Source organism: Desarmillaria tabescens (genome assembly GCF_030435595.1).
Source record: "Desarmillaria tabescens strain CCBAS 213 chromosome Unknown EV420scaffold_250, whole genome shotgun sequence".
Lineage (NCBI taxonomy): Eukaryota > Fungi > Basidiomycota > Agaricomycetes > Agaricales > Physalacriaceae > Desarmillaria > Desarmillaria tabescens.
The window spans coordinates 1-25,251 of record NW_026848549.1 but is presented as its reverse complement, the minus strand read 5'-3'; the positions used below and the strand labels follow the sequence as shown (position 1 = coordinate 25,251).

Below are 25,251 nucleotides of genomic sequence, written 5' to 3'. Positions count from 1 at the left end.
CGCGATATTCGGGTGGGACATCGGAAACAGACTTGACGTTCTTCCCTGACTACCCACAGAAACCTGCTCGCGTCCTTGAACAACTACTTTGACTTCCATCGTGGTCGCCGTTTGTCGAATTCGGTGCAAGGGTTAAGCACTGACTTCCTGAACGTTGCATAATAGTGCTCGACGAGGGACAGACATTAAACGATCATATACACAATTCACGGTGTCTTGGAGTAACCGATCAGTCAGAAAAACACAGCAACAAACATCAAACATACCTCGCCGGAATATGTAGGAGATGCTGTTACATCAAGATGGCGATGGGGGCAGTAAGGGAAGTGACTTCGAGTTGGATCGCCAGTGACCTTCGAAAAAGCGGGACCACCGCGACCCGAATGATAACACCTGGTGGGCCGCAGCAGAAGCGGGTGAGCGACATAGAACCAAGGCACATTGTTCTCATGCATGGCGTGCATATCGTATGGGCCAGTTCATTTCAGCGCGAGTGGTCGTTGTACGACAGATGGATCCCGAAGGTTCATCCACCAAAAGGTGGCTGGTGGCTGGAGCATAGGCGTGTAGAGCGCTGTCGGTGAAAGGCGCATTTGGGGGAATTTCCTTGGAGGGCTGAATGCTGGCAGAGTCAGAAACGTATCCTTGATTTGTACTCTTATCCAGCGAAGGTGGATGGTCCACGGGGTGAACATGCGCCTATGTCTATGCCTTTGACCGGGAAATGGAAGGTCCAGTTCTAAGTTTGGTGAATTCGTGTAATAGCGAGTGCTTGACAACGCGAGAAGCTCATGTAGGTAGACAAAAGACTTGGTTCCTGGTAAAATTAAGCGGACGAATTTCATAGCTTCCGTGCGCCATCCTCTTTATTCTGGGGATCGCTGATATCAAAGGCGTGCTATACAGGGTGATTGAGGGCCTATTGTGAAATGACTTGAAGCAAGATCCCGGACGAGAAATAATAGAACGTGATGGGACGGTAGGTAGCGGCGACGGTAAGCTAGCGAGGATAGGGAAGGGACAAGAACATCCTCCCTGTAACGCGTGTGGGGGAGAAATGGCTGGAGGGACGCGTAAGTGATGAAGCCTGGCCTATTGAATTTCGAAATGTGTGATCCAGGCAGAGATAGAGACAGTATCTCGATTTGAGCATCCTCCCTCTAACATTCAAGCCTATGTAATGCATCGTCCATGAGCGACGACAGCAGGATCTGGCATTCCATAACTTTTGTGAGAGCGTCCCGGGAAAAGACGGTATTCCAATGTGTGAGGTCTTGATGACACATGGTGGTACGCGGGAGGGTTGCATGACGAGAGGTGGGCATTGGTAGGGAGAGAGAGAGGAGCCTTGTTGGAGGGCTGGCACCGTGCACAGAAGAAGTACGACACGAACATATAGCTGAAGGCCTGATATAAAACAATGAGGTCCATCGTTGCTAACAGCTGGGTCGAACTTACAACGTGGGCAGACCAACGGGTTGGAGACTCGCATGACCGGAAGAGAACAATCATGGTCGGCATATGAGATCTTGAGATGGCGCTGGCGCACTAGGGAGCGACGATTTGGTCGAGGATGGAGTAGAGGCAGGTGGCCCCGTAGGACCCTCATCGATCATCAGCCATCTGCATCAATGCTTCTCCTCATCGTGACCGTCAGGTAGCTGTCCTGCATCGGGCGTCCTGCCGGTCAACGTACGGTCTTGACATAGCGCTTAAGACTGGATGTAGAGGTAGAGGTCGTCCAAGAGGATAGGCGGGGACAACAGAGTTCAGGATTGGTGAAACAGCTGTTATTGGTCGACTTGGGTTGCAAAATTACATAAGTTTTTGATTATAATCCGCTGTCCCCTTAAAGTAATTAACGGGTGCTGTACCAGACTGTACTCTACTAGAGCCGACCTGACACAAGTTGATGCTTTCTCACAGGGCCCACTGGATCTCAAAGCCCAGATCTCGATGAGATCTTCCCCATTTGACTTTTGCTAACAGCTGCTTCGACCTTAAAATGCACCGAGACATACCCAAAGCTCTATCGCCTTCTGCCCTGCTGGGGCATCACCTCACTTTCGATGTCTTCAATTGTCTTGCCGTCTAGAGGAAAGTGCATCCAGGTCATTGACAACATCCAGTATTGTCAATGTCAATGGTTCTTCCCTCCTAATTCGGTACTGCTAGATCAGGTGGACTCTCAATATTCAATGCTCATTCACTTTCACCCGTGCTCACGTTCTCCCAGAACACCTGCGAGTGTGGACATGGTATCCACGCACATACAGACTATGTTTCGACGGTCGTCCATCACTATCCCATGAATCAATGTGCCGCGTTCGTCCAGCAAGTATGCTGATCTCTACTCCTCACGGTATTCGGAACTCACGAGACTCTCACTGTAGACGTCGATGGAACAACGTTGCACCTGTGGAGTCCGGTTTTGCGAGCACATCACTATCAATAACTCATATCGTTTCCCGGAGCCATGGACTGTTTTGGACTATTTCAATCCAGACAGTGATTCCCCTTCTCCTAGTGCCATCGCGAGCGATTATTCCGATGATGCCAACAGTTCATTCGCCCTGAACACCACGTCCTTTCCTTCCACCGATTACAACGACACCATTTCTTTTGGCGACGCAAGGAGCACTCCCTTAATTCCTGAACCCATTTATTCTTCTTATGCCACCAGCACCTCATCCACTATTCACCTCGATACCACCCAGACCCCGGGAGGCTATAACTCAGATGACTACTTTGCTTAGTATCCGAACCATCTCGCTAACTCACCCTATGGTCGTCAGTCAGAGAGCAGCACAACGAATGAGAATTTCGGATACCAGGATTACGGGAATCTGGTGTACGCTTCCTCCCCTGAATCCTGGTCAGGCTCACATGGCGCTTAGCTTGATCCATGGCAAAGACATCATAACTCGTGTCTTTCCCTTTCCTCTCCCACGTTGTCGCGATCATTTCTTCCATCCCTCATTGTTGCTATGCTTTCAATTTCTATGCCATCGATTCTCGATCCTATTTATATTTCTGGCGATCGATTAGTATATGCGTTTCGCTGTTTGTTTGTTTCCTCCCCACTCGGATCTTCTCTCACCAATCGTCACGACCTTTAATGTCTTGGGTTTCATATTTACCAGTCCCGATGTCGTTTCCGTTGTGCTACGTTTCATCTTCTCTTTGTGTCTGTCATCAGCTCTATATCACTATCTTTTTTTTTTTGGCCTATGTCCCATATCTATTACGCTCTAGCTCGTTGTACATCCGTCTCTATCGTTGAATTGAATTAACATTAGATCAAACATCACCGACAGGTGTATTCACGAACCTGGGATAGACCATTAATAACAAGCCCACTGGTAAAGATATACGGACCACATAATCTTCGTTCCAGCACGCCGCCTTGAATCTCGCAAGAGTCGGGAACGGTTTCCTCTTCATAAATACCGCACTAGCAGCTGAATTCAGCCCTACGAGGACAGAAAGAGAGCACGTAAAGGCAAGGAATATGGACGTGTGTATCATACGATCCATTCCACAATCTGAAAAAAGAGACGCGACGGTCTAGTCTTAGCAGAGAACAAATTTGATAACAAGTCGCCTACCACTCAAAGTTCCATACGTAAATCCGTCCTTTCTTCAAGCTCTTTGGTGTATCATACGCGTCTTTGGCCGTTCCCATTGAAGAGCGCGTTATCTCACGTGGTCCCGGATCCGAGTATTCCGATCAGGTTCGAGCCACGGCAATTAGAACATCGGAGATAAGCATGCGATGAATAAAGGCAATGTCATGGGAAGGAGGATACAGAGTTTGCGGCGAAACAAGCCTAGAGAAGGTATACGGGATAGGGTAACAGAATGTCATGTACCCGGAGAGGTAAAATGGGTTGTAGAGGGTAGTGACCAGGGCTTCGTCAAGTCGATGTTCTAGGGGATACGGACACCATCGATAACGGTAGAGGCTGTGTTTCGTCATCAGCCATCAATAGCAGCGACGTAATTCGGAGGCTAGAAACCAGGCGACGTAGGCCTGTAGCTGGCGACAGCACTGACGAATAAGGTGCGGAAAAGGTTTAACTGGGTTGGTGGATGGTCTCCAGGATATTTCAATGATACGACGGTGCCGGTACCGTGGTATAGGCCTGCTAGAGCAGAAAGTAACGACAAGATCGGGTCTAGGGTGCCAGTTACAGAAGAAGTGGAAACGGATATAACAGTGAGGGGACTGTTCCTCGTGAACAGGCGCTTGGTGATAATGGAGGGTGATGTAACCTCAGTCGAACGGAAATCCTCGGAGTTCAGAACCTGATAGAAGTTTTAGGAGAGTAAGAATGCATAGAATGGAGCCTTCTGTGAATCTGAACAAAATACGCCGGGAAGAAGATTCGAAGTGTGAAGAGAAACTCGTTGAATAAGTCGCTAGGACTGGATTCGGGGATGGAGTCATCTATTGTAGTCGCGACGATGGGAGATAACCTGAAAATGGATGAATCGTGGCAGGGCGGGAATAGGATCGCGCTCAGCCGACGGGTTAACGACAACGCTAGACCAGGAGCACCCTCAACGTATTCTCAGAGTAGGAAAACGGTGAAGAGGCAGCTAGGCGGCGCAACATGGGCCAAGATATCGATGTTCTTTGCTCATCTCTGCGTCAAGCATTCCCGCCTCCCTGTAGCAACCTCCCCCACTTTCAAATACTCCATCTGCCCAGTGTACGTGAACGTGACCGTCAGAGTCTGTGCTCCAGCGTGGTGGAATGGGGCGTCCTGAGCGACCAATAGATCATTTGGACCTACGGACCAAAGACTCGGAACACTGGTATTAGCATCAATCCTGGAAAGGTATCCATAAAGCTTCAAGCGCTGAATGCCGTCTGGGCGGCGTCATAGTTTCAATCTAACAAATGCCAGTCAGTTAGCCCCTGGAATGCCGACTATATCGGCAGGACGTCACCTTTTCGTATCCTATACCCAACATTGCAATGATTCAAGCATCCCTCCTTCGATATCCGAGTCTACGCAATGCCCATGAATGACAACGGCAATATCTGGCCCTCTATAGTTGGTGAGGACGTCCCGGAGAAGATGGTACTCCAACGTGCGAGGTTTTGATGGGTTGCAGGTGGGCACACATAGTGGCGGGACAATCGGTTGCATAGATCGTACATTGCGAGAGGCAGGCGCCAGTGAGGGGAGAGAGGAGCCTTCTTCGTAAGTCTCGTGCCACATCACACATCGATGAAAACGTGACAGGTAGTCTCATCCGAAAGAAAAGCCTTATAGAGACAGATGAGGTCTGTCGTTGCCAACAGCTGAGTTGAACTTACAGAGTAGGCAGACCAAAGGGTCGGAGCACTTGAGTAAATTTGGAACCAATCTTGGAAAGAAACGACTCGGACGGGATTTCATGGAGCTTCGACAGCAGCAGGACGTGAGCAGAACAGGATGCAAGAAGAGCATGAATCGGCTGGCGGATATTGGGCGGGTAGACAAGGATTCCCTGACCTCTAGAGACATCAGTAATGTAGCACCACAAAAAAGACACATAGAATTACACACGAGAGTTATACCTTCCATAGAGCTGCAAAGTAGAATAGCATATCAACGAGTAGTGGTATAGCCCTAAATAGTTTTAGCGTACCCCCACGTCTTCGCCCACGTGTTGCGGGTTACCAAAATAGACCATCATCATCACCATCACCCTGACCTCTAGACCTTACACTCGCTTCTCTTCTTACGCCACAATCGGCGATTTCTTCCCATGGAACGCGCTAAATCACGGGTGCAACACAGTTCAATAATAACTCTATAAAAACTACGCGCCATGACATACCCCAATCTCTATCGCCCTCTCTCCTGCAAGTGCTGTACTCAGCATTTCAGTCTCGATGTCTTCAATCATCTTGCCGTCGAAAGGAAAGTGCATCCATGTCATTGACAGCATCCAGCACTGCCAGTGTCTATGGTTCTTACCTCCCGAGTCGCCCCTGCTAGATCAGGTAGGCTCTCATCCACTTTCATGCGTATTCTCGTGCTCACGTTCTCCCAGAACATCTGTGCTCGTTGCGGACATGGTATCCACGCCCACGCCGACTATGTTTCAATGCTTGTCCATCATTGCCCTGCGATGAATTGCGCTGCGTACTTTTCGAAGGCACAATATACTCTCTAGCCGTGGAATCTGAAATAGTATACTTACATCTCATCACAGACGGCCCGGGTACAAGCATGCACATGCTCGGCATCTCTCATCGATCATATACCTGTCGTGAATGTGTATCGTTCAGCCACGCCACTGCCCTACGGAGTGGGTATATCTATCCATGACAACGGCCTCCCTTCTAATGTCAACATATTCACCGGCGACACGACGAACGATTCATACACTCCGATACCCATGACCTCTCCTTCCATTAACGCCAACCCATCCTACTCTTACGGCGACACGGTGATCTTCACACCTACTCCGCGACCTGTTATTCAAATGGGCATCACTCAGATCGACGCTCATTCCCTCTCGGAAGTGGAAAATTCCTACATCGCTCAGTATCAGGACGATAACTCTCGCATTAACGTCCAGGACCCAGGCGGGGAATTTCGCGAGGATTATTTGACTATATCCTACAACGAGGTACATGGCACGGGATCCTGGGCAGGTCAACTTGAGTAAGTATCCGCGAAACAATTTTATCATTCATCTCTACTTCCTTCATCGTTCAGTGTATAAATTAACGCGTCATGGAAACGCCTGTAAACACAACATGTATGTACATTTTGATATCGTCTCGTTTTCTGCTGCTTAGGGTACCCGTCTGTTATATTCGTCGTTTTGCTTTGCTTTGCTATGAAATCATATGTGTTTTATTATTTAAAGCGATGAATAAACACGTTCGACACGTCATATGTCCTAAAAGATTCTTGTCATGAGCCAAGTGGTCTGAATGATCGCTGGGTGCATAGTTCCTTCTAGGTCCTCATTCCGTCTTTCGAACCCCAGTCGAACAAAAGCCTCAGGGCTCAAATCTTGATGGAAGTTTAAATGAGAGCAAGGATACACAGAATAGCTCCTGTTCTTACCTAGGGACCACGACAGAAGTGCGTGTCTTGTAGATAGATGAGCGACACCATCCCCACCAGATGAGCGGGTCAATGATCTCGTAGCAGAAGCCAGTAGCCATGGCTCCACCGGTATCCCGCTTCGCTCTCATCGTCATCTCTTCGATATCCCCGTGTGCCTCCAGGACTACTCTCCCCGTGGTTGATGTTAGCTATGAGGAGGGAATGCCTTCAGCCAGTATCTTCGCATGCGTTACCCTGATTTTGCAATCCTTCAGACCCACCCTGACGTGTGCGCATGAATCTCAAGCCTAGCAGTGGAAGGTATGCAGGAGTGCCGAATTAACATTGAAAGAATCGAGATGATCACCATCCTGAAAATCCATTGAGCTTTTGGACCACATTGGCGAGGGTCAGAAGAATACGGCGGATAAGCTAGGGATCAACCTATGCAGAGTGAGAAGGTTGCTGAGAAGAGACAATCAAGGCGCCGAGGAATGGCTTCGGATGATAATGCGGCGCGTTGGTCGGGATCGCACAGGGTCCAGAATATGGAGAAAGGATCTGAAAGACGGTAGGCGATGCCGCCTGGCCCATGGGAAGACGAATCCGTCGAATTGCTGTGGTCCAGGCGGAGATACGGATGGCATCTTGCTCCAAGCGTCCCTACCAATATCGAGAACTCCTCAATCACTGTCCATAAGCGACGGTGGTATTATTTGGTCCACCGTAGCCAACGATGAGAATTCCGGGGGAAAGATGGAGTTCAGACACTCGAGGTCGCGAGAATTGGGCTAACGGTGAGTCGGGAGGTTGCCTACACCAGAAACTGTGGTGGGATAGACGGAATTCCTTGAGGAAGGAAACACGCCTTCTTGCCGCACGTAGGCGAGGGGGGAAATGCAAACGTATGACGGGGAAGCCTCGTCTAGGAATATACCTTGCGATGAGGCACGAGTCATGGTCTCCACGATTCGACGAATGCATTCATTGTCAAGAGTTCATCCCTGACGATGTATGGGTAGCGCTCAATCGGGAGTAGCACTGTCGAAGGTAAATGACAAATGGACAAGAAATAATGAAAACTGACATCTATGAAAACTTCATACATCCGTCTTTCATATAACCTCCATAAAGATTGGTGGTAACCAGGGTAGCCAGTGGATGGCTCGAAGCAAGAAAAGATACTTGATAGAACGGTAGGCGGCAGCGACGTGGATGAACAACGGGCATCGCGTGGAGAATTGAGTCAAAGCGCATACTCTCCTCCCATCTCGAACAAAGAATCGCAGTGTGCGATCCGCTATGGCTTTTCCCGTTCCCGCTCTGCGAGCACCATTCATGAGCCTCCCTGTGGATTCTCGTGGCGGACTTCTTCCATCGTAATGTCGTGGGAGTCTCGAACCAAGATAAAAACGTTTGCCACGAAGAGGTGTCGATTACCGAAATGTCCTATAGAGGGTGAGTAGCGCTTAGTCGGCGAGCAAAAATACCGAATATCTTCCTGGAGAATAGATATTCAGATCAAAAAGAAAATCCAAGGCCATCTAACCTACTACGTCTGATGAAAGCCCTTGAAAGTGTGTTCAACAAGGAGTCGTCATGAAAAATGCGATTTTCATGCAGAAATGGGTCGACATAGAGCTCTCGGTTCTAGGGACATCGATGGATGGCAGTGAGGAGACTTGGAGCAGGATGGGACCTAAGATGAGAAAGACGTAGAGCGATAGAGCAGCAAATGGTGACAATGAACGGAAGGACGAAACGTGTTACGTGAGTACTCAGTACTCAGTATCCACGTCTTGAAGCCTTGAGGCATTGAAGCTTGCGGCCTTGAGGGCAGGTGGGGCCTCTCTTTATACTGTTCTACTTATAAATTATTAATTTAAATAACGGATTTATTCTGGTTGATGTCCCTGAGAGTAGGGTCCGGAGAGGACGCAACGCGGCGTAGTTGAGATATTTCTCTCTTCTTCCTACTCGCAGGCTCCGGCTATAAAAGCCATCAAGATGCAGCCCAACCTCCATCGCCTTTCTCGCTTGCTGTACCTAGCAGCTCATCTCCAATGTCTTTTACAGCGATTAGGGGACAATGCACTGAGCACACAGACAACGTCTTCTGTCTGTGTTTACGTTTCACTCCTCATCGAGATCCATCGCACTGGCTTACTCTAGATCAGGTACAGAAACCTTAGTCCAGTATTATCCCGTATACCATCTCACATTGAACCTCCCACTGCCAGTCCCGCTGCATGTGCGGCCATGGCATTCACGCCCATGCCGACTACGTCTCCCTCATTGTTCACAATTGTCGTCCCACCCACTGTGTGGCCTACGTTCAGAAGGTTCCTCTCTCCGCCCCTCGTATCTGGAGTATTGCTGATGGGAACATTTCAATCTAGACGCCCAAGACACAGGAATGTACATGTTCGGCGCTTCTTTTTGATCATGTCCCTGTCGTTAACGCGTATCGTTCACCTGCGGCTGTCTCGTACAACCGAGGATCCGTCGTGGATGGCGACCAGAGCATCGGATCCCCGACCTACACTATCGATGCGCCCAGCTCTTTAAACGACGCGAATCCAGTCACCTCCATTCCTATGATTTTCTCACCAGACATCAATGCTCCCTCGCGTATCATTCAGCCAGAAACTGACATATTTGCCACTCATCAGCTTGTGGGACATGATATGCAAGATGGCGACGTGCCAAACGGAAATTCTGATTACGATCCGAATACCCTTTACCCTGCGACACCTGGAGCAGAAGCATGGGTAGGACCTTACAGCGCCTAGCTATCAAAAATTCCCATTATGCAACCTGTTAGTTTTCCAGCTCTGTACGACGTACTGCGATATCGCCGCTGAATTTTATATCTATAACTGCCTGTCCAACCGTTATCTTCATCTCTTGTCGTTTGCTTCTGCGTTACATTCATCAGATATATTTATAATATTTTGAATATCAATGTCGTCGCTGGTCGATGTGTACCGTTTTGTATCCCTTGTATCTGCTTTTGAATTCAGGTATGTGCTGTCAGATTTTTAAGCGCTTTATTCTGAATAAGCAACTGCAAGCGCTTATCATAAGGAAACCCTGATACACATGGAGATAATGACCGATACTCGCCTTAGTGTACACGAAAGGTCGGTAATTGCATAGTCCAGGTGTTAAACCAACAGTTAGGGAACCTCGCGTATAAGTATGAATCAACAATTCCCGAAGTTGAACTGGTATGACTCCGACTGTTGTGCGTCGCCAGAATTGGGTCGTACTAGGCGGGGAAGGCAATGTTGGGAAAAGTTTCCTCTTTCTGACTTGCGTTCGGTTGTCATTTGTACGATTCCGCCGAATCACCATAAATGCATCGACCCCAAGTTTGAAGGATGCGCAATGTTGATACACGGAGAATCGGAGTGATAGCCAGCAAGCGCCGAGATAACAGCCTAGAGCGTGTGATACCGTGATCCTAGAGCAAGACAATAGATGGGAAAAGGCACTGGAAGATCCGTTTCGAGGATTAACGGAGCCGAAGATGATACGGAATCGTAGCAATTGAAACCAGGTATGCAGTGACGTGTTTACGACCATCAATCCCTTACAGAATCAGCCTGAGATGAGGGCCTAGGAACGGCAATGAGAGACATTTAGATAGCTTGAAGACGAGTGGAATAAATTCGAGAAAGGTATTCATGAAGCTTCGACCGAGGCGTGGCTGTGTGGGCATCGTCATAGTTTCAATCTGAAAAATACTGGTCAGTCATCGCTAAAATGCAGACCGTATTGGCGGGACGTCACCTTCTCATCTCCTGTATCCTACATTCCAATGACACGGGCCTTCTCGGGGAGGAAGAACACCATCGATAAGCGGTAAGGATGGTGGTTGGTGGTCCGATTGCAGCAATACAAGTCAGGGGGCAGAAATCAAGAAACATGATCCCATACCGGCGACAGCACTGAATGAAAGAGATATGGACTGGCGGGTAGACGACGACTGGAAGAATCAGCGATCATTCTCGACGTATCCCCATGATACAGGAACCTGGTGCGTAGAAAGCAACGAAAAAGTCTGGGATCGGACGGTAGCCGCTAGCGCTCTCCCCATCCTTCAACATATTCGTCGTCACCACCAACCATAATTGGCAGACCTCGGTGTGCTAAGGGCATAGCCGTAGGCGTCATTATATTTGGCGCTATGATGTAGATGATCCCTTGCGGTGGTAAGACAGCGCGGGAAGTTTGAAGAAAGAATGTTTGTCATCCTCACGTGCTTTAACAGCATGCCGAGTACTTCAATGGCCTGTTTGCGGCAGGTCGAGCAAGTCTTATACTAGTGCAATTTGTTCCTCGCGCCAAAGATTGCACTGAATAATAGGCTGCGAATCATGTGATCGTGTTGCGTCTGGAAGGAATCCGATCCGGGATCGATGATCGATGAAGGCTGTGTCAGGACGGGGTCGAGGTCTGAAAAGGAAGTGAACTCCGGACCGATAGGGACCTGTATTGGCGGGCGTGAAAATTCGCGCCTGAAGTTTGATCTCTCCAAATGCTGTATCCCGCTTTGTTCGAGCATCACCTACTCAACCTTTATTCTTCAACTCAGCGCTGTTGCAGCTTGCTCCTCCCCCGCATCTGGCCTGCATCTCCGAGTCAGCAAGATTTCATTTTCAAAACGGCAGCACTGGTACCCGGACTCAAAAACCTCTTCGATCTCGATAAGATATTGCATTGTAGGGAGAATGTGATGGTATGAACTTTGGAGTTGTGAGGTGGTGATGATCGCGATGCAGCACAGAAAGACAGCAGTGAAAGAAAACCGGAACGAACACGTTCAACGCTGGAGGGTCCATGGGCTGAACCAAGAGATGAATATAGACGACGGGGTAATATCCATTGAGGGATAAGGATCGCTTGAGCAGACATCTAGCCAGCTTTTTATCCTTCAATCACCGCGTCCACTCTACTAGCGCCCCCCTCCGTCGCAACGCTCTTTGTTTAGGTAGCACCTGCAAAGGCAAACCCATGAAAGAAGAATTCTGAATGACGTCGACATTGAATGAAGTTGGTGTCCACAGTCCTTGTAAATTCGTTGGTGAGCGGAGATGATGTCAATGAAGGACCAAGCGGCGGGGTGGATACCGCATCATACATCTTGGCGGGATATAGATCAATTCGGCGGATAAGGAGATCAGTCTGATGAATGTAATCGTAGTTAGAAAAGATGCGGTAAAAATGTAAGATTTTCTTTGACGAGGGAAGAGCAACAAACGATTGGGCAGAGGAAGGGATGATGCTGAAATGGCACAGGGCTAGGTATGATATGAGTTCGCGGGAACACATGAGCGGTGGATGAGAAATGGGTGCATCAGACCACTACAGAAGAGACGGGCCTCGTAAAAGCGGGCTTGGATGAGAAAGAACCCGAGAATAGGATGAGACAATAGGCAGCGACGGTGAATGTAAGGAAAGGATAATGCCATCCTCCTCGTAACGAGAACGAGAGAGAAAGAATTGGAAGGACCCACAGGCGATGCCGTCTAGCTCGTGGGAGTCCCCGGTCGATATGTGTTGTCCAGGCAGAGAACATGGGTAGTATCCCGTTCCAAGCAAACATTCGAGTCTGCAATGTGTCTCCTGGTCCGAGCGACGATCCTATCCGTAGCGAATGATGAGGAGATTCTAAGGAAGATGATATCGCAACATCGACGGGGTGTGTTGGACTTGGTAACTCGAGGAGTTGCGCAGACTATTTACGGCGTGAGAGGCAGGCTCCAGTGAGGACAGAGACCCAGAGGATCCTTCATGCAGATCGATGAAGGACAGCACGAGGAGATGGAGGGAAAAGGTCTGATAGAAAGAGATGAGGACCTTCGTTGCCAACAGCCGAATTGAACTCACAGAGAGGGTAGTTGAAGAATCTGAGGGCCCCAGTTGGAAACAGATCCTGGAAAGGAGCAGTTCGATTCACGACATGTACAATGGCGGGACAGGCCGAGTAGAGAACGAGGTGTGGATAGGATAGGATTGGCTAGCAGGTAGGAAGACGATGGCCAGAAGAGACGACGATCATCGTCGGTGTATTCCCGTTGCAGGTGACGCTGGTGCCCGCCAGAGAGCAACAATGGGGTCGGGCATGGGGTCTAGGTAGGCGACCCCGTTGCTCCCTTCATCGCCTCTGTCGTGTTGCTGTATCCACTGCACACAACGATCCGCGTCTGCTGTCGAGCCTATACCGGCTCATTTCTCCTCCATCACTAGGCATCGTCACGGGCCTCCTGCCAGTAGACGGTCGATGATACTCAGTGAGGATACGGATGTGGGTTGGATCGTGCAGACATGTCCAGTATTCTTCCAGAGAGCTGGAGACTTGGGGAGCCATCCGATTGTCAAAACCGGTCATTTCCGATTCTGGACACTCGGCCTTCGAAATCAATTGGGGAAGACGCGCGCGCGAGCGTGGCGAGCGTGTCACACACCGTTACGTCCGCTACTGCAACTCTTAAAAATGGCCCATGGCAAGCCCCAGCCCCTCTCCTGCCAGTGCTGCACTCAGCGCCTCACCCTGAAACTGAATGTCCTCTATTGTCTTGCCGTTGAGAGGGAAGTGCATCCAAGTCATTGACAGCCAGCGCTGTCAGTGTCCATGGTTCTTCCCTTCCGAGTCGCCCCCGCTAGACAAGGTAGGCCTCATCCACCTTCACCAATACTCCTGTGCTCACATTCTCCCAGAACATCTGTGGTGTGTGTGGACATGGTATTCAAGCGCACGTCGACTACGTTTCAATGGTAGTGCATCACTGCCCTGCGATGAATTGTGCTGCGTATTTTCCTAAGGTACAATATATTCTCCAGTCGTGGTGTCTGAAATGACATTCACGCATCTTACTGTAGACGGCCCGGATACAAGCATGCACATGCTCGGCATCTCTCATCGATCATATACCTGTCGTGAACGTGTATCGCGATTCGCCTACGCCTCTTCCCTATGGGGCGGATGTATCCGTCTATGACAATGGCATCCCTTCCAATGTCAACACATTCAACGGCGACCCGACGAGCATCCCATTCACTCCAATGCTTAGGCCGTCTCCCTCCACTAATGCTAATCCATGCTACCCCTACGGCAACGCAGTCATCGCACCTACCCCGCTGCCTGTTATCACTCAGCTTGACACTCATTCGAACTCGGAAGTGGGGGGCTCTTACGGTGCTCAATACCGGGACGGTACCTCCAGCGTTAACGTGCAGGACCCGAGCGCGAGATTTCGCGAGGATTATTTGACTATATCTTACAACGAGGTGCATGGCACGGGATCCTGGGCAGGTCAACTTGAGTAAGGATCCGTGAAACAATTTTATCGTTCATCTCTGCTTCCTTCATCGTTCAGTGTATAAATTACCGCGTCATGGAAACGCCTGTAAACACAACATGTATGTACATTTTGGACATCGTCTCGTCTTTCTTCTGCTTAGGGTACCCGTCTGTCATGTTTATCGTTTTGCTCTGCTCTGAAATCATATGCATTTTATTATTTGAATAAACGCGTTCAAGACCACATATATCTTAAAATATTCTTGCTACGAGGCGGAAATCGCTTCAAGTAGCTTGGGCAGTCGCTAGATGTATCTTTCGGAGGAGCTGGGTATGCTAACCTCGAAGCCCCCGCTCCACCTTTTCAGCCTCTATCACACGAAAACCCGGTCAAATCCTGATGGAAACTTCATGAGAGGGAAAATACGCAGAATCGAGGTTTTTCTTACCTAAGGACTACGATAGAACAACATCGCATTGTCGACAACTGTGTGGTGGCAGGCAAGCGGGTCAGCGATCTCATATAACAACTTGTCCCGCTTGACTCTCGTTGTTGATCCCCTCCCCCGCCGTCCCATTCAGGTAACCAGCGCTTTCCCTCCTTCCTTTTTCCCAATCCGATATTCGTAGTTTGCTTGATTTGCGGGCGGGAATTGATTCAACAGGATGCCAGGGAGGGATTCGTGAACGCGAAACCGGGAAGAGATGTTTACAATTGAAATGACAATTGGGCTGCTACAAAGGGAAGGAGATGTTGTCGCCTTCGCCGCCCTGTATAGCAGACAGCGAGGTGTAGGACGAGTGCAAAGGATAGGAAAGGGTTGGCTGGAGGCGAAGAGAAAGGAGGCGGTCGTCACCACCCTAATTGCATAGTGAAAAGTTCACGAGAGGTGGTTCGGAAACGTAGTATAGGGCGCTGCTGGGGCAGAGTCAAAGTGCTGAACCGACACCAATGAGATCGAAGACCATTGCTTGGATGAGCGCCGATGGATAGCTTGAAAAAACCAAAGCAGACGGATTCTGCCATCGAAGTCATCAGAGACAAGCTGTAAAAAATAGCCATCAGCCTCCGGGCATGGGTGGTCCCGGTCAGCGCTTCGGCACTGATTGCGAGAGCTAGGCTTTCGGAATGCGGATGGTACACAAGTGTAGATGTGTGATAGTGGTCAGAAAATCTGAGATGCGTTAACAGTCGTCAGCTCGGAGCGTTACTGGTGTCGTTGAGGGATATCTCGCGTAGGTGAAGTCGATACAAGGCACATAAGCTCGGTCTGCGTTATGGGTGAAATTTTCCTTGGAATGGCAGGGCGGGTATCCCAGTCGCGCAACTATGGCGCAGGCTGTCCGAGCTCGAGAGAATCCTGTAGTTTATGTAGCTTTTAGCCATCGTTAGTGCGGCAATCACAGAAAACGTAACCTACCGACCGCATTTATGACGTCCTTCCGGTCAGTGTATGTCCGCTATATGCTGGTGTCGACAGTGTCTGTTCCCTTCAAAGCGATACTGAGGTCGTTGGAGATCGTGCGCGTCAACCGGAAAGCCAGGTTGCAGGGTCGCGAGCCACGAGTTACCGGTCCGGAATAGTCCGGAATCCCTTTGTTGACCACCATGACCTATCCGTAGCTCTGTCTCTTTCGATCTCAAAATCTCAAAACCGAGGTCGATATCAATATGGGATGACTCTCTGCATCTCAGCTCTCCCTGCTAACTGAGAGGCAGTATAATGCGGGCGACCCTAAAGGGTTTGGGAATGGCGATGATACCGATGAGCTTGAAAGAAAGGGTGTCAGACTTGGAATGTGTTTTTCGACGTATGCTTCGAGGTGCGATAACTGTATTCATGCGTCGTGGCTCATCCAGCTAAATTTTCGAACGTTTACAGCTGATCTCAAGCGCGTCAAGACCAAAACACGAACCATGGCGACCGCTTAAACTTCGGTTGGAAGGAAAACCTTGGGGCAGGTTTGTGGAGAAGAAACCAGCCAGAATTCTCCCAGGTCCTACGTCGTCGACAAGGATACCTGTACAAAGTTACCAGTTTTACCCAAGAACGGTTGCAGATGACGCGGAAGGGACCTAAAAGATTAGTGAGACTAGGTCAGGCTTCCGTGCTCTGTACACAAAAAATCAGTATCATTCTAATCTTACATATTCCTAGATCTCGGCTAGTCGTTCCCCCTTGATAACCCGAAATCGCTATAGCGACGCCATGACCAGTCCCGGTCAGCTACCCCCAAATCCTCGACATCGGCGATTCTGGTCCTCGCCTCTGCGTTGTCCAAGGCATAACGGCAGTAATCCCCCCACTCTCACTGCATGAGAGAAATTTGTCTGTGCCCGCGTTGACGGTTTTCCAGAGCGTCCTGGGAACTTCTTATTCGTTGGAGAGGTAGGAAACTTATCCTCGAAGTAACCACTCTATGCCGAAGAGCGCCAAGAACATGATCCCCTTCCCAAGGAGGAACCTTTCCACCAAGCACCCCCAGGGTTCTTCGCCTTCACCCACCACGGTATTGTTGGCAACTGTCGAACATGTGTTTTCTACTCAGATCTATCTTGAAAATCTCTACTTCCCATCGTTTCGACATAAACCTTCCGGCTCTCCAGATTAGAGATGACTGACTGTAGAGAGAAATACGAACTCAATGGTCATGCTGCGCACCCTCATATTCAGTGAATAATGGTTGTTTATGTTGCGATGTGATACTAGCCTACGATAATTCCTTCCTTGAGCCGTGACGACCATGCCTCGAGATACAGAAGGCTTTGCTTTGGCAAGAAAACCGTCAAAGGAATCTGTAGCAAGATGGCATGGAGAGTGGTAGAGCTAGGACCACGGACAGATTGCACGCTGAACTCGCATAACTGCGAGCCTTTAATCAGGATGGGGGACATGCACATGATACCATTCTCCATGCACGCCTATCATCGTTAGTCTATGCTACTGCCATCTATCCTTCCATCCAGACCATTTCCTTACTTCGACCCATCTGCCGGCAATTCTAGTCATCACCGATTTCTATTCAGAATCCAGCACTTCCTTTCTGGATCTCACCAGAACGGGAGCATATGAAAGACGATACGTCTGATATACTGGTCAGTTTTCATTCTTCTCTTGCGCCAATGTTTCTCAATCTTAGTTTCTAGATACTGATCCAGTCCATTTATCTTCAACGGTGCTATTTCCGACTGTGCGCTACCCACAGTTGGTCGGGAGGAAATATCGACAATGAATGCATTTGCCCAGTCACAGAAACCTTGGCTTACAACTTTGCACTGTAATAAATCACACAAAATAATCAAAGCGATAGGGAAAGTGACCGCTGATCTTCCTTACGGCATGGGAATAAACGACCTAGAACATCCCCTCGATTGGGTTGAGCGGCCATTGATAGATCGATCCACATGTTTCAAGTCCGGCATATCCAGTGAGCCGTGGATTAGTTTCGAGCTGCCGGTTCCTACTGGTGGATTTTGTACAAGGAAGGGTTGTTTTAACGGCTGGCATGAGCGTCTGTTTGACTGCCGTATGAGTTGGTTCGCTGGTGGACGCCCAAGGGCAGATTGAGGCCGATGGATTGTCGGTACTGTGCCAAGAGGGGCTACGTCCTTCAGTAGGAGAACTCGGGGGCATCTCCCGGGCGGATGGGAAGGGAAGGGAATTTCGCGGGCGTCAAGCCAGGGGTACTGTGACATAACGCAACGAGAGGTAAAGAGCGTGTATCTGTGGAATAGGGCATTGTCAAAGCTGTGCGCTTCATAAAATGCCTCTGTGAACGGGAGCCTATACGAAGGTGGCCTTATCTGAAGCTGCTGTGGGGGCAGTGACGAAGTTGAAGTCACTTTGGAGAGAACAGTGTGTAGAGACCGTAGAGAATGCTGTAAGCCATGTTCTCTGTGACTCGCAATGTGATGTTTTCATGCTGTTGTCCCTCAAGATAGATTGTTGATAGCGTCTAGATGAAACCGATGATCAGCTGACAAGATAGACTGTTGATAGTGTCCTGATGAAAAAGATGATCAGCCGCGAGTACAGAGTAAAGAAGGTGGATGCGGTACTGATGAAGCTGTTCTGGCTACAAACAGTGAACGCTGAACTTGGGCAAGTTGACATGCCAGGGATGCCGTGGCAAGTGGGTTGATAACAATCTTTCTTAGAGACGCTCAAGATACTTTTTACAGGGACCCAGGAAGTGTTTACCTTTCGAAAGGCTTCACATGGATTTTCAATGTACAGCATAAGTATACGGACGGCCAAAGAAACCCGGTATTGATCGGGTACTCCGACATTGAGTATTGGGTTTGCAAAGCACTGCGGAGGCCGGCTAGTTTCAAATACCCAACGATGGGAGCTTAAAGGCAATGGTGCCGCTTCCTGCCCCGATTTTGGTCACTGTACAATCAATGACACATTCATTCGATTGTTCCATGAAGGTAAAACTTTTATCGTGATATTCATTGCGTTTTTAAATATGTAGGTCAAATTTCCGTTCCTGGATATCTCGAGGTATTTACAAGGGTGTTACATGTTATGCATCACCGTAGATCTCCACTCTAAATGTTACTATACAGCAAATACTATTATGATAGGCACTACTGGCACTTTGAGACTATTATTGCAATACAGCTTCACTGGATTTCAATCAAACTATCACAGTTCAACAGCCCCCTTCACATGGTCATCATAAAAATAAGTGTTAAAGTTTGATTATACTACAGCTTCGTGCCAGGAACAGCGGAAAGGGATACTTGGAAAAATACCCTTGTTTGTACTTAAGATACTCTGCCATGAACTCGAATTTTCATCACATTGTCATATTTCTCCCTGAACGCCAGCACTCAGAATCCGATGTCTTCAGTAGTCTTTCCATCCCGAGGACAGTGCAGACTGGTCTCTGACAACATCCAGCAATGCCAGTGTCCGTCATTTGTGTCAACTCTATTAGATCCGGTAGGCTCTTGCTCTTCTCTAATGGTCCCACGCTCACATTATCCCAGTACATCTGTTGCCGGTGTGGACATGGCATTCACATGCATGTCGACTACGTCTCAATGGTTGTCCATCATTGTCTTGCAACTCAATGTACTGCCTATGTGCAAAAGGCATGTTCAGCTTCTAAGGTCCTCGCAGCATCTAGAACTGATGTAATCCCACTTACAGACACCTCTGGCGCAGCGTTGCACATGTGAAGCCCAACTTTGCGACCACATCGCTACCAATAATCCATACCATTCTGCGGAACCATGGAATATTTTGGATTTCATGGACAGTGATGGCCCTTCTGGTGTAAACACGATCAACAATGGTCCTTTCATGCCAAGATCCGGGTTCTTTTCTTCCAACACTTCTGAACAAAACCTTATCCCAGTCACTCCAACACATATGTCCTCACCTTATATCAGTTCCTATGCATTCAACTCTTCCCACGATGCGAGGAACACTGGTATCCCCTTCATTCCCACACCAGTTTCTTCCCCCTCAGGAAGTAGCATCTCAGTCGGTATTCAACCGGATATCACTCAGATCCAAGCTTATATCTCAGACGATTCTTTTGTCCACTACCAGGACAATTTCACTAACAACACCTATGCTCATCAGCCAGGCTGCAACATGATGAATGGGCACCCCGCCGTCCAAATACCAGGGTCATTTGAATCCAATATACGACATGATGCCTGAGGCCTGGTTGTACCCATACACTTAGGACACAACCACCACCACAATATAACTTCTCACCTCCTCCACCGAATTTTCTACACATCACTTCGTCTCCTTATTCCTCGTTGTCATGAGCCTCAATATTTTTCAACTTGACACATGATCATCCCAAGTCTTTGCCCTCCATTTCCATTTCCAGTTTTGTTCCTTCTGTAACGCACTAGTAGGGATGTGCACCGTATCCGTAATACGGTGGATACATATGGCACACACGGATACGGGTCTGTACCGTTGCGAGTGCGAGACTGCAAGGTACCGTACGGTTCACGGTATGGTGAGTACCCATAACAACCGTACGGGACAAGCCGTTATGGCCGTATACAGCAGCTGCAACTGATATCAAACCGAAGCCACTTTTGGTACTCCCTTTCCGCTTTCTCATCTGAAAATTGCTTGCCACGGTAATCTGTCGAGTGTTTCAACTTAAATAATTCAACCTGGTACAAGGTACGCCAATTACCTGACCAACCTACTCCAATGAGCCATGCGTAGTCCCCCTCTCTCTATGACAATTTGCATTTGTCTCAGCAATGTGCAAGTTCCCGTCGTCAATTTGTTTTTTTACAAATCAAACCAGTACCGTATCCCCTGGCACGATGCAACAAACTCCGGAGTATTAGATGTGCATACCTCACTCATTCCTTGCTTAGGTTCCCATTGTTGTCCACACTCACTGCCACTCTTACGATACAGACCACCAAAATGACTTTGCCCACGCGATTCATGAACACAAGATGTGTAAGTCTCTTTGATTCCCTGAAAGACTTCGAAACTGACTGTTTTTATAGTACATCTTTTCTCTACATGGAGACGACAATGACTATTAGTATTATGCTGCGGAGAGCATGCAGGTCTTTTGAGTGTATTCTACGACCGTAATACGGCTGTTACGTCCGTACATATACCTGTACGTACCGTAAACATCGCTTTTCTTGCTCCTACAGTACGGACATGGTCCATCTGTATCTGTATCCATCCGTCAGGGGTACGGCCGTATCCGTAACGGTACGGTGCACATCCCTACGCACTAGCTTGGATTGTACAACAGTTGCCTCTAAACTGTCACTCACATTCGGTGATTCAGTTGTGAAGAGGGTGTTGCAATCGCTAAGTAAGGTATGATAGTCCTTAGGCACGAAACAGGGAGTTTCTGCATGAAAAGTTAGGAGTGTATAACTTTAGCTGAAGCTGGGGTGTAAGACCACAGCAAGGCTCGTTTAAATACAGTGTGGTATTTACTAGTATGTACCGCTCCTGTGTCTCGGTGCGTGCTGTCCCAATGCAGCGCTGTCTTCTATGTCCTCTGTATCATATGGTACTTGATATAGGAGAAGCCCTCTTGCGAGTAAGAAGACTAGTGTCCATAGGGCACGGTCTTCTTAGGAGCATACGTGGCGGCTTGTCCATCCTAGGGTGTGATCACAGACAACCTAAAGAAGCATGACTGGGTGAAGAAAGATCCAGCCCATAGAGTGTGATCGGTCTATGGGCCATCAAACGGATCATGCGTGTGAGTGATGGATCATGCATGGGATTGATCGGGTCATGAATGATGCGGATCAGGTACGAGGAATGATGATGAGAGTCGAGTGACGAGTTGATGAGATAAGATAAGATAAGCAAAAAATAGGGGTGATTCATGACATTACCCCCCAACTAAGACTCGGTCGTCCCGACTGAGTCAGTGTCAGACTCGTCTTCCAATTCGATGTTGGATAGAGGCGATAATGATCGTTGGAATGTGGTTGTGCAAGCTGGACCCAGGGAATCCAGGAAGAAAATTGAATTCTCGGTCGCTGATGTTGCGATGGATTCATTGTCATCATTTTCTTCTTTGTATATAACTGCCAAGTGTTGCTTGTATTTGAGCACTAGTTCTTCTGCATTGGCTAGTTGGCTGTGCGGTACCCAGGTGGCTTCTTTGATTGGGTATCCCTTCCATTTGACAAGGTATTCGGTAATGTGTTTTCTCCGTTTTCCTTGTTGTATGGCTATTTCCCTGTCTTGTAGGAGTTCTTCTATTTCATACTCTTCTTGTCCTTCAATTAATTCTGGAGGAGGAGGTCCCGGTTGTCCTTGGCTCGGGAACTCTGGTGGGGAGTATGGAGTCAGATAGACTTCGTTAAACCGGTTATGGATCTTCCATCTGACCGGTAGTCGAAGTTCATATGCTGATGACCCTTTTTTGGCTATTATTTCGAAGGGTCCCACTCATTTGTTGTCCAGCTTCTTAGCTGGTCGTGGCAGGTGTAAGTTGGTGATGTCTAACCAAACTTTATCTCCTGGTTGGTATTCTCGGGGCAGTTGTTGGTGTCGATCATACGCTTGTTTCATTGTTTCTGCTGCTTTTGTCAAAGCAAGTTTCACCTGTTCGTGGGTTTGGTGAAGTGTTTCCACCATTGTGGCTACTGAAGGGGTGGCTGTGGCTTTGAGTGCGACAGGTCGTATCTGTCCATTCTGTCCAAATAGGACTTTATATGGGGAGTATCCTGTCGTGCTGTGTTTTCGATTGTTGAGGGCATAGGCTGCGATGAGCAGCCAGTCACTCCAATCATCTTGTTTGAAGTTACGCAGGTACTTTTCAAGCTCCTGGTTAACTCGTTCAGTCTGTCCATCTGTTTGAGGGTGGTATGCGGTGGAAGGATTGCCCTGGATGTTTAACAGGGTGTATAGTTCTTTGGTATATTTGGACACAAATTGTGGACCTCGGTCTGAGATTATCTTTGAGGGAGTAATTCCAAACCGACAAATAACTTCGTCTCGGAGGATTTTAGCCCATCCAGTAGAGGCAATTTCCTTCGTACATGGTACGAAGATATTGTATTTGGAAAATCAGTCGACGATTACTAGGACTGCATTGTAGCCTTTGGATTCAGGTAGTCCTGTAATTAGGTCGACTGATATGTGTTCCCATGGTCATGTGGGTATTGCATTAGAGTGAAGGGGGGCGGTGCGTTTGCGATGGTCAGGTTTAGTTTTTTGACAGACTTCGCACCCCTTCATGTATCTCTCCACGTCCCGATGCATTTTAGGCCACCAGTAGTTGCGAAGTATTAATTCTTGGGTCTTCGCGATTCCTGGGTGTCCCGCTGTTATATGGTTGTGGGTGTAGGAAATTATTTCCCCTCGTAGTGGGACATCTTTCGGGATATAAATTCTTCCATCGTAGAATAGAAGGTTCCCCTTCTGTTGAACTCCTTTCTCATAGTTGAGAGAGTCAGAGACTCCCTTATCCCACAGGTGGATTTTGTCGGTGGCCTTAGCTATTTTTTGGTGGATTGCCTCTTCTGTGGGCATTATTAAGGCCCTGAAGAGTTCAGGTTTAAGGATGACGATATCATCATTATCCTTTTTGCCCTGATCATGGTCTGCCCTTCGGCTGAGTAAATCCGCCTTTTTATTTGCAGTACCAGGTTTGTGATGAAGGGTGAATTTGTATTCTGCGAGTTCGATAACCCATCGAGCTTGTCAACGATTTAACTTCTGGGGTTTTCGGAAATATTGGAGATTGGAGTGGTCTGTCCAAATTTTGAATTTTTGTATGGCACCCATGAGATAGTGGCGCCAGTCTTCCAGGGCAATCATGATGGCTAGCAATTCCTTATTGTAGATTTCATAATTTCGTTCTGTGGTGGAAAGTGATTTTGAAAGGAATGCAACGGGTCTCCATTTTCCATCGGCCTGTTCCTGGGATAGTACGGCACCCATGGCGCCTTCGCTGGCATCTGCCTCTACTCGGAATTTCCCTTCGTTACTGGGAATGGCGAGAACAACATTTTCTAAAAATTGTCGTTTAATGGTTTCAAAGGCATCTTGTTGCGCCTTCCCCCATGTCCATGCTTCTTTCCCAGTAAGTCGGGTTAGGGGTTTGACATGGTGACTATAGTGCCAAATGAATCGGCAGTAAAAATTGGCGAACCCCAAAAAGGATTGTAATTCCTGTTTCTTGGTGGGTGTCGGCCAGTCCAGGATTCCTGCAATTTTGACAGGGTCCATTTTAATGGATCCTTCACTGACGATCACTCCTAGGTATTCGGTTTCCTTTACTTCGAACTCGCATTTCTCAGCCTTTAAGAAGAGTTTGTTGGTTCGAAGTATTTGCAGGACCTTCCGAACTACGATTCGGTGTTCTGCTTTGGTTTTGGTGGCGATGAGTATATCGTCCAGGTAGATGCTGACCAATCCCTGTGCTATCAGGTCTTTGAAAAGGTCATTCATCATCCATTGGAAGGTTGCGGGGGAATTCGTGAGCCCAAAAAACATGACAAGGGGTTCATACAGGCCTCGATTGGTACGGAAGGCCGCTTTCCATTCGTCCCCCTTTTTGATGCGAACATTGTTGTATCCCCATCTTACATCTAGTTTTGTGTAGTACTTGGCGCCCTTCAACCTGTCCATTAGCTTGGATATGAGTGGGAGGGGATATCAGTTCTTAATGGTCATCTCATTAAGTTTGCGATAATCCTGGACAGGTCACAATTTTCCATCTTTCTTTTTGACAAAAAAGAAAGGCGAGGCCATGGGGGATTTTGATGGTCGAATCCTTCCTGTGGACAAGTTTTCGTCTAGGAAGTGGTCGAGTTCGTTTTGTTCTTGGGGATTCAAGGGGTATACCTTGCAATCTAAGCTGGCGTTGGCATTGGGTACTAGCTCAATGGCATGGTCCCATGGCTTTCGTGGTGGTAATTCGTCAAAGTTTTCTTTGGCAAATACATCTATGAAATCTTGGTAGACTTCGGGTACAATTTCTTTAAAAGTTTTTTCCTTTTTATTAGAATGGGCTTGGGCGGCTAAGTTGGTGGATTTAGTCCCCATGGCTCGTACATGGAACGCTTGTTCAAAATCTATTACTAAGATTTTGTCCCCTTCTTCGACTTCAGTTCCCCATCATTGGTTTGGGTCTTCATCAGGTAGGCGGAATGGAATTTTTCAGCAGTCACACCATGCTAGGGTGATGGTTCCGGTGTTCCAGTCAATCAGGAGGTTGTGGCGCTGTAGCCAATCATGTCCTAAAAAGATTGGTGTGGTGCCTAGGTCGACCACAGCCAACTCTATTCGTTCGGTATGTGTTAGCGACCGATTACACAAACAAGATCAAACAACTAGGTGTGACTCGCACTTCGGTCAGGCGCCTTATGTTGCTCGCAGGTTTATGTGCAGG

General features: G+C 48.2%; 7 protein-coding genes across 7 annotated transcripts; 6 read left to right on the top strand and 1 right to left on the bottom strand.

Annotated features, from left to right (window-relative positions):
* Positions 1 to 792: 792 nt before the first annotated feature.
* On the bottom strand, positions 793 to 1,790 carry EV420DRAFT_579041 (uncharacterized protein). The gene is made up of 2 exons (XM_060482661.1): positions 1,459 to 1,790; positions 793 to 1,407 (listed from the first exon to the last, which is right to left on the bottom strand). The coding sequence occupies exons 1-2, from the start codon at positions 1,607 to 1,609 to the stop codon at positions 1,001 to 1,003; spliced, it is 558 nt and encodes a 185-aa protein (XP_060321471.1). The 5' UTR covers positions 1,610 to 1,790; the 3' UTR covers positions 793 to 1,000.
* Positions 1,791 to 2,069: 279 nt separating this feature from the next.
* On the top strand, positions 2,070 to 2,756 carry EV420DRAFT_1654977 (uncharacterized protein; the record flags this gene model as incomplete). The annotated part of the gene is made up of 3 exons (XM_060478829.1): positions 2,070 to 2,165; positions 2,237 to 2,338; positions 2,394 to 2,756. 3 exons carry the CDS (start codon positions 2,070 to 2,072, stop codon positions 2,754 to 2,756), a joined length of 561 nt encoding a protein of 186 aa, XP_060321470.1.
* A 180-nt stretch (positions 2,757 to 2,936) lies between these two features.
* On the top strand, positions 2,937 to 3,399 carry EV420DRAFT_1601813 (uncharacterized protein). The gene has a single exon (XM_060475017.1). It carries the CDS (start codon positions 3,052 to 3,054, stop codon positions 3,253 to 3,255), a length of 204 nt encoding a protein of 67 aa, XP_060321469.1. The 5' UTR covers positions 2,937 to 3,051; the 3' UTR covers positions 3,256 to 3,399.
* Positions 3,400 to 5,691: 2,292 nt separating this feature from the next.
* On the top strand, positions 5,692 to 6,925 carry EV420DRAFT_578962 (uncharacterized protein). Its single transcript, XM_060482660.1, has 3 exons — positions 5,692 to 6,001; positions 6,052 to 6,156; positions 6,214 to 6,925. Exons 1-3 carry the CDS (start codon positions 5,891 to 5,893, stop codon positions 6,670 to 6,672), a joined length of 675 nt encoding a protein of 224 aa, XP_060321468.1. The 5' UTR covers positions 5,692 to 5,890; the 3' UTR covers positions 6,673 to 6,925.
* Positions 6,926 to 9,124: 2,199 nt separating this feature from the next.
* Positions 9,125 to 9,853, top strand: EV420DRAFT_1654975 (uncharacterized protein; the record flags this gene model as incomplete). The annotated part of the gene is made up of 3 exons (XM_060478828.1): positions 9,125 to 9,238; positions 9,302 to 9,403; positions 9,461 to 9,853. The coding sequence occupies 3 exons, from the start codon at positions 9,125 to 9,127 to the stop codon at positions 9,851 to 9,853; spliced, it is 609 nt and encodes a 202-aa protein (XP_060321467.1).
* A 3,681-nt stretch (positions 9,854 to 13,534) lies between these two features.
* Positions 13,535 to 14,775, top strand: EV420DRAFT_578854 (uncharacterized protein). The gene is made up of 3 exons (XM_060482659.1): positions 13,535 to 13,738; positions 13,788 to 13,892; positions 13,950 to 14,775. The coding sequence occupies exons 1-3, from the start codon at positions 13,631 to 13,633 to the stop codon at positions 14,394 to 14,396; spliced, it is 660 nt and encodes a 219-aa protein (XP_060321466.1). The 5' UTR covers positions 13,535 to 13,630; the 3' UTR covers positions 14,397 to 14,775.
* A 4,568-nt stretch (positions 14,776 to 19,343) lies between these two features.
* Positions 19,344 to 20,332, top strand: EV420DRAFT_1693721 (uncharacterized protein; the record flags this gene model as incomplete). The annotated part of the gene is made up of 2 exons (XM_060479385.1): positions 19,344 to 19,478; positions 19,533 to 20,332. The coding sequence occupies 2 exons, from the start codon at positions 19,344 to 19,346 to the stop codon at positions 20,049 to 20,051; spliced, it is 654 nt and encodes a 217-aa protein (XP_060321465.1). The 3' UTR covers positions 20,052 to 20,332.
* Between the last annotated feature and the right edge of the window lie 4,919 nt (positions 20,333 to 25,251).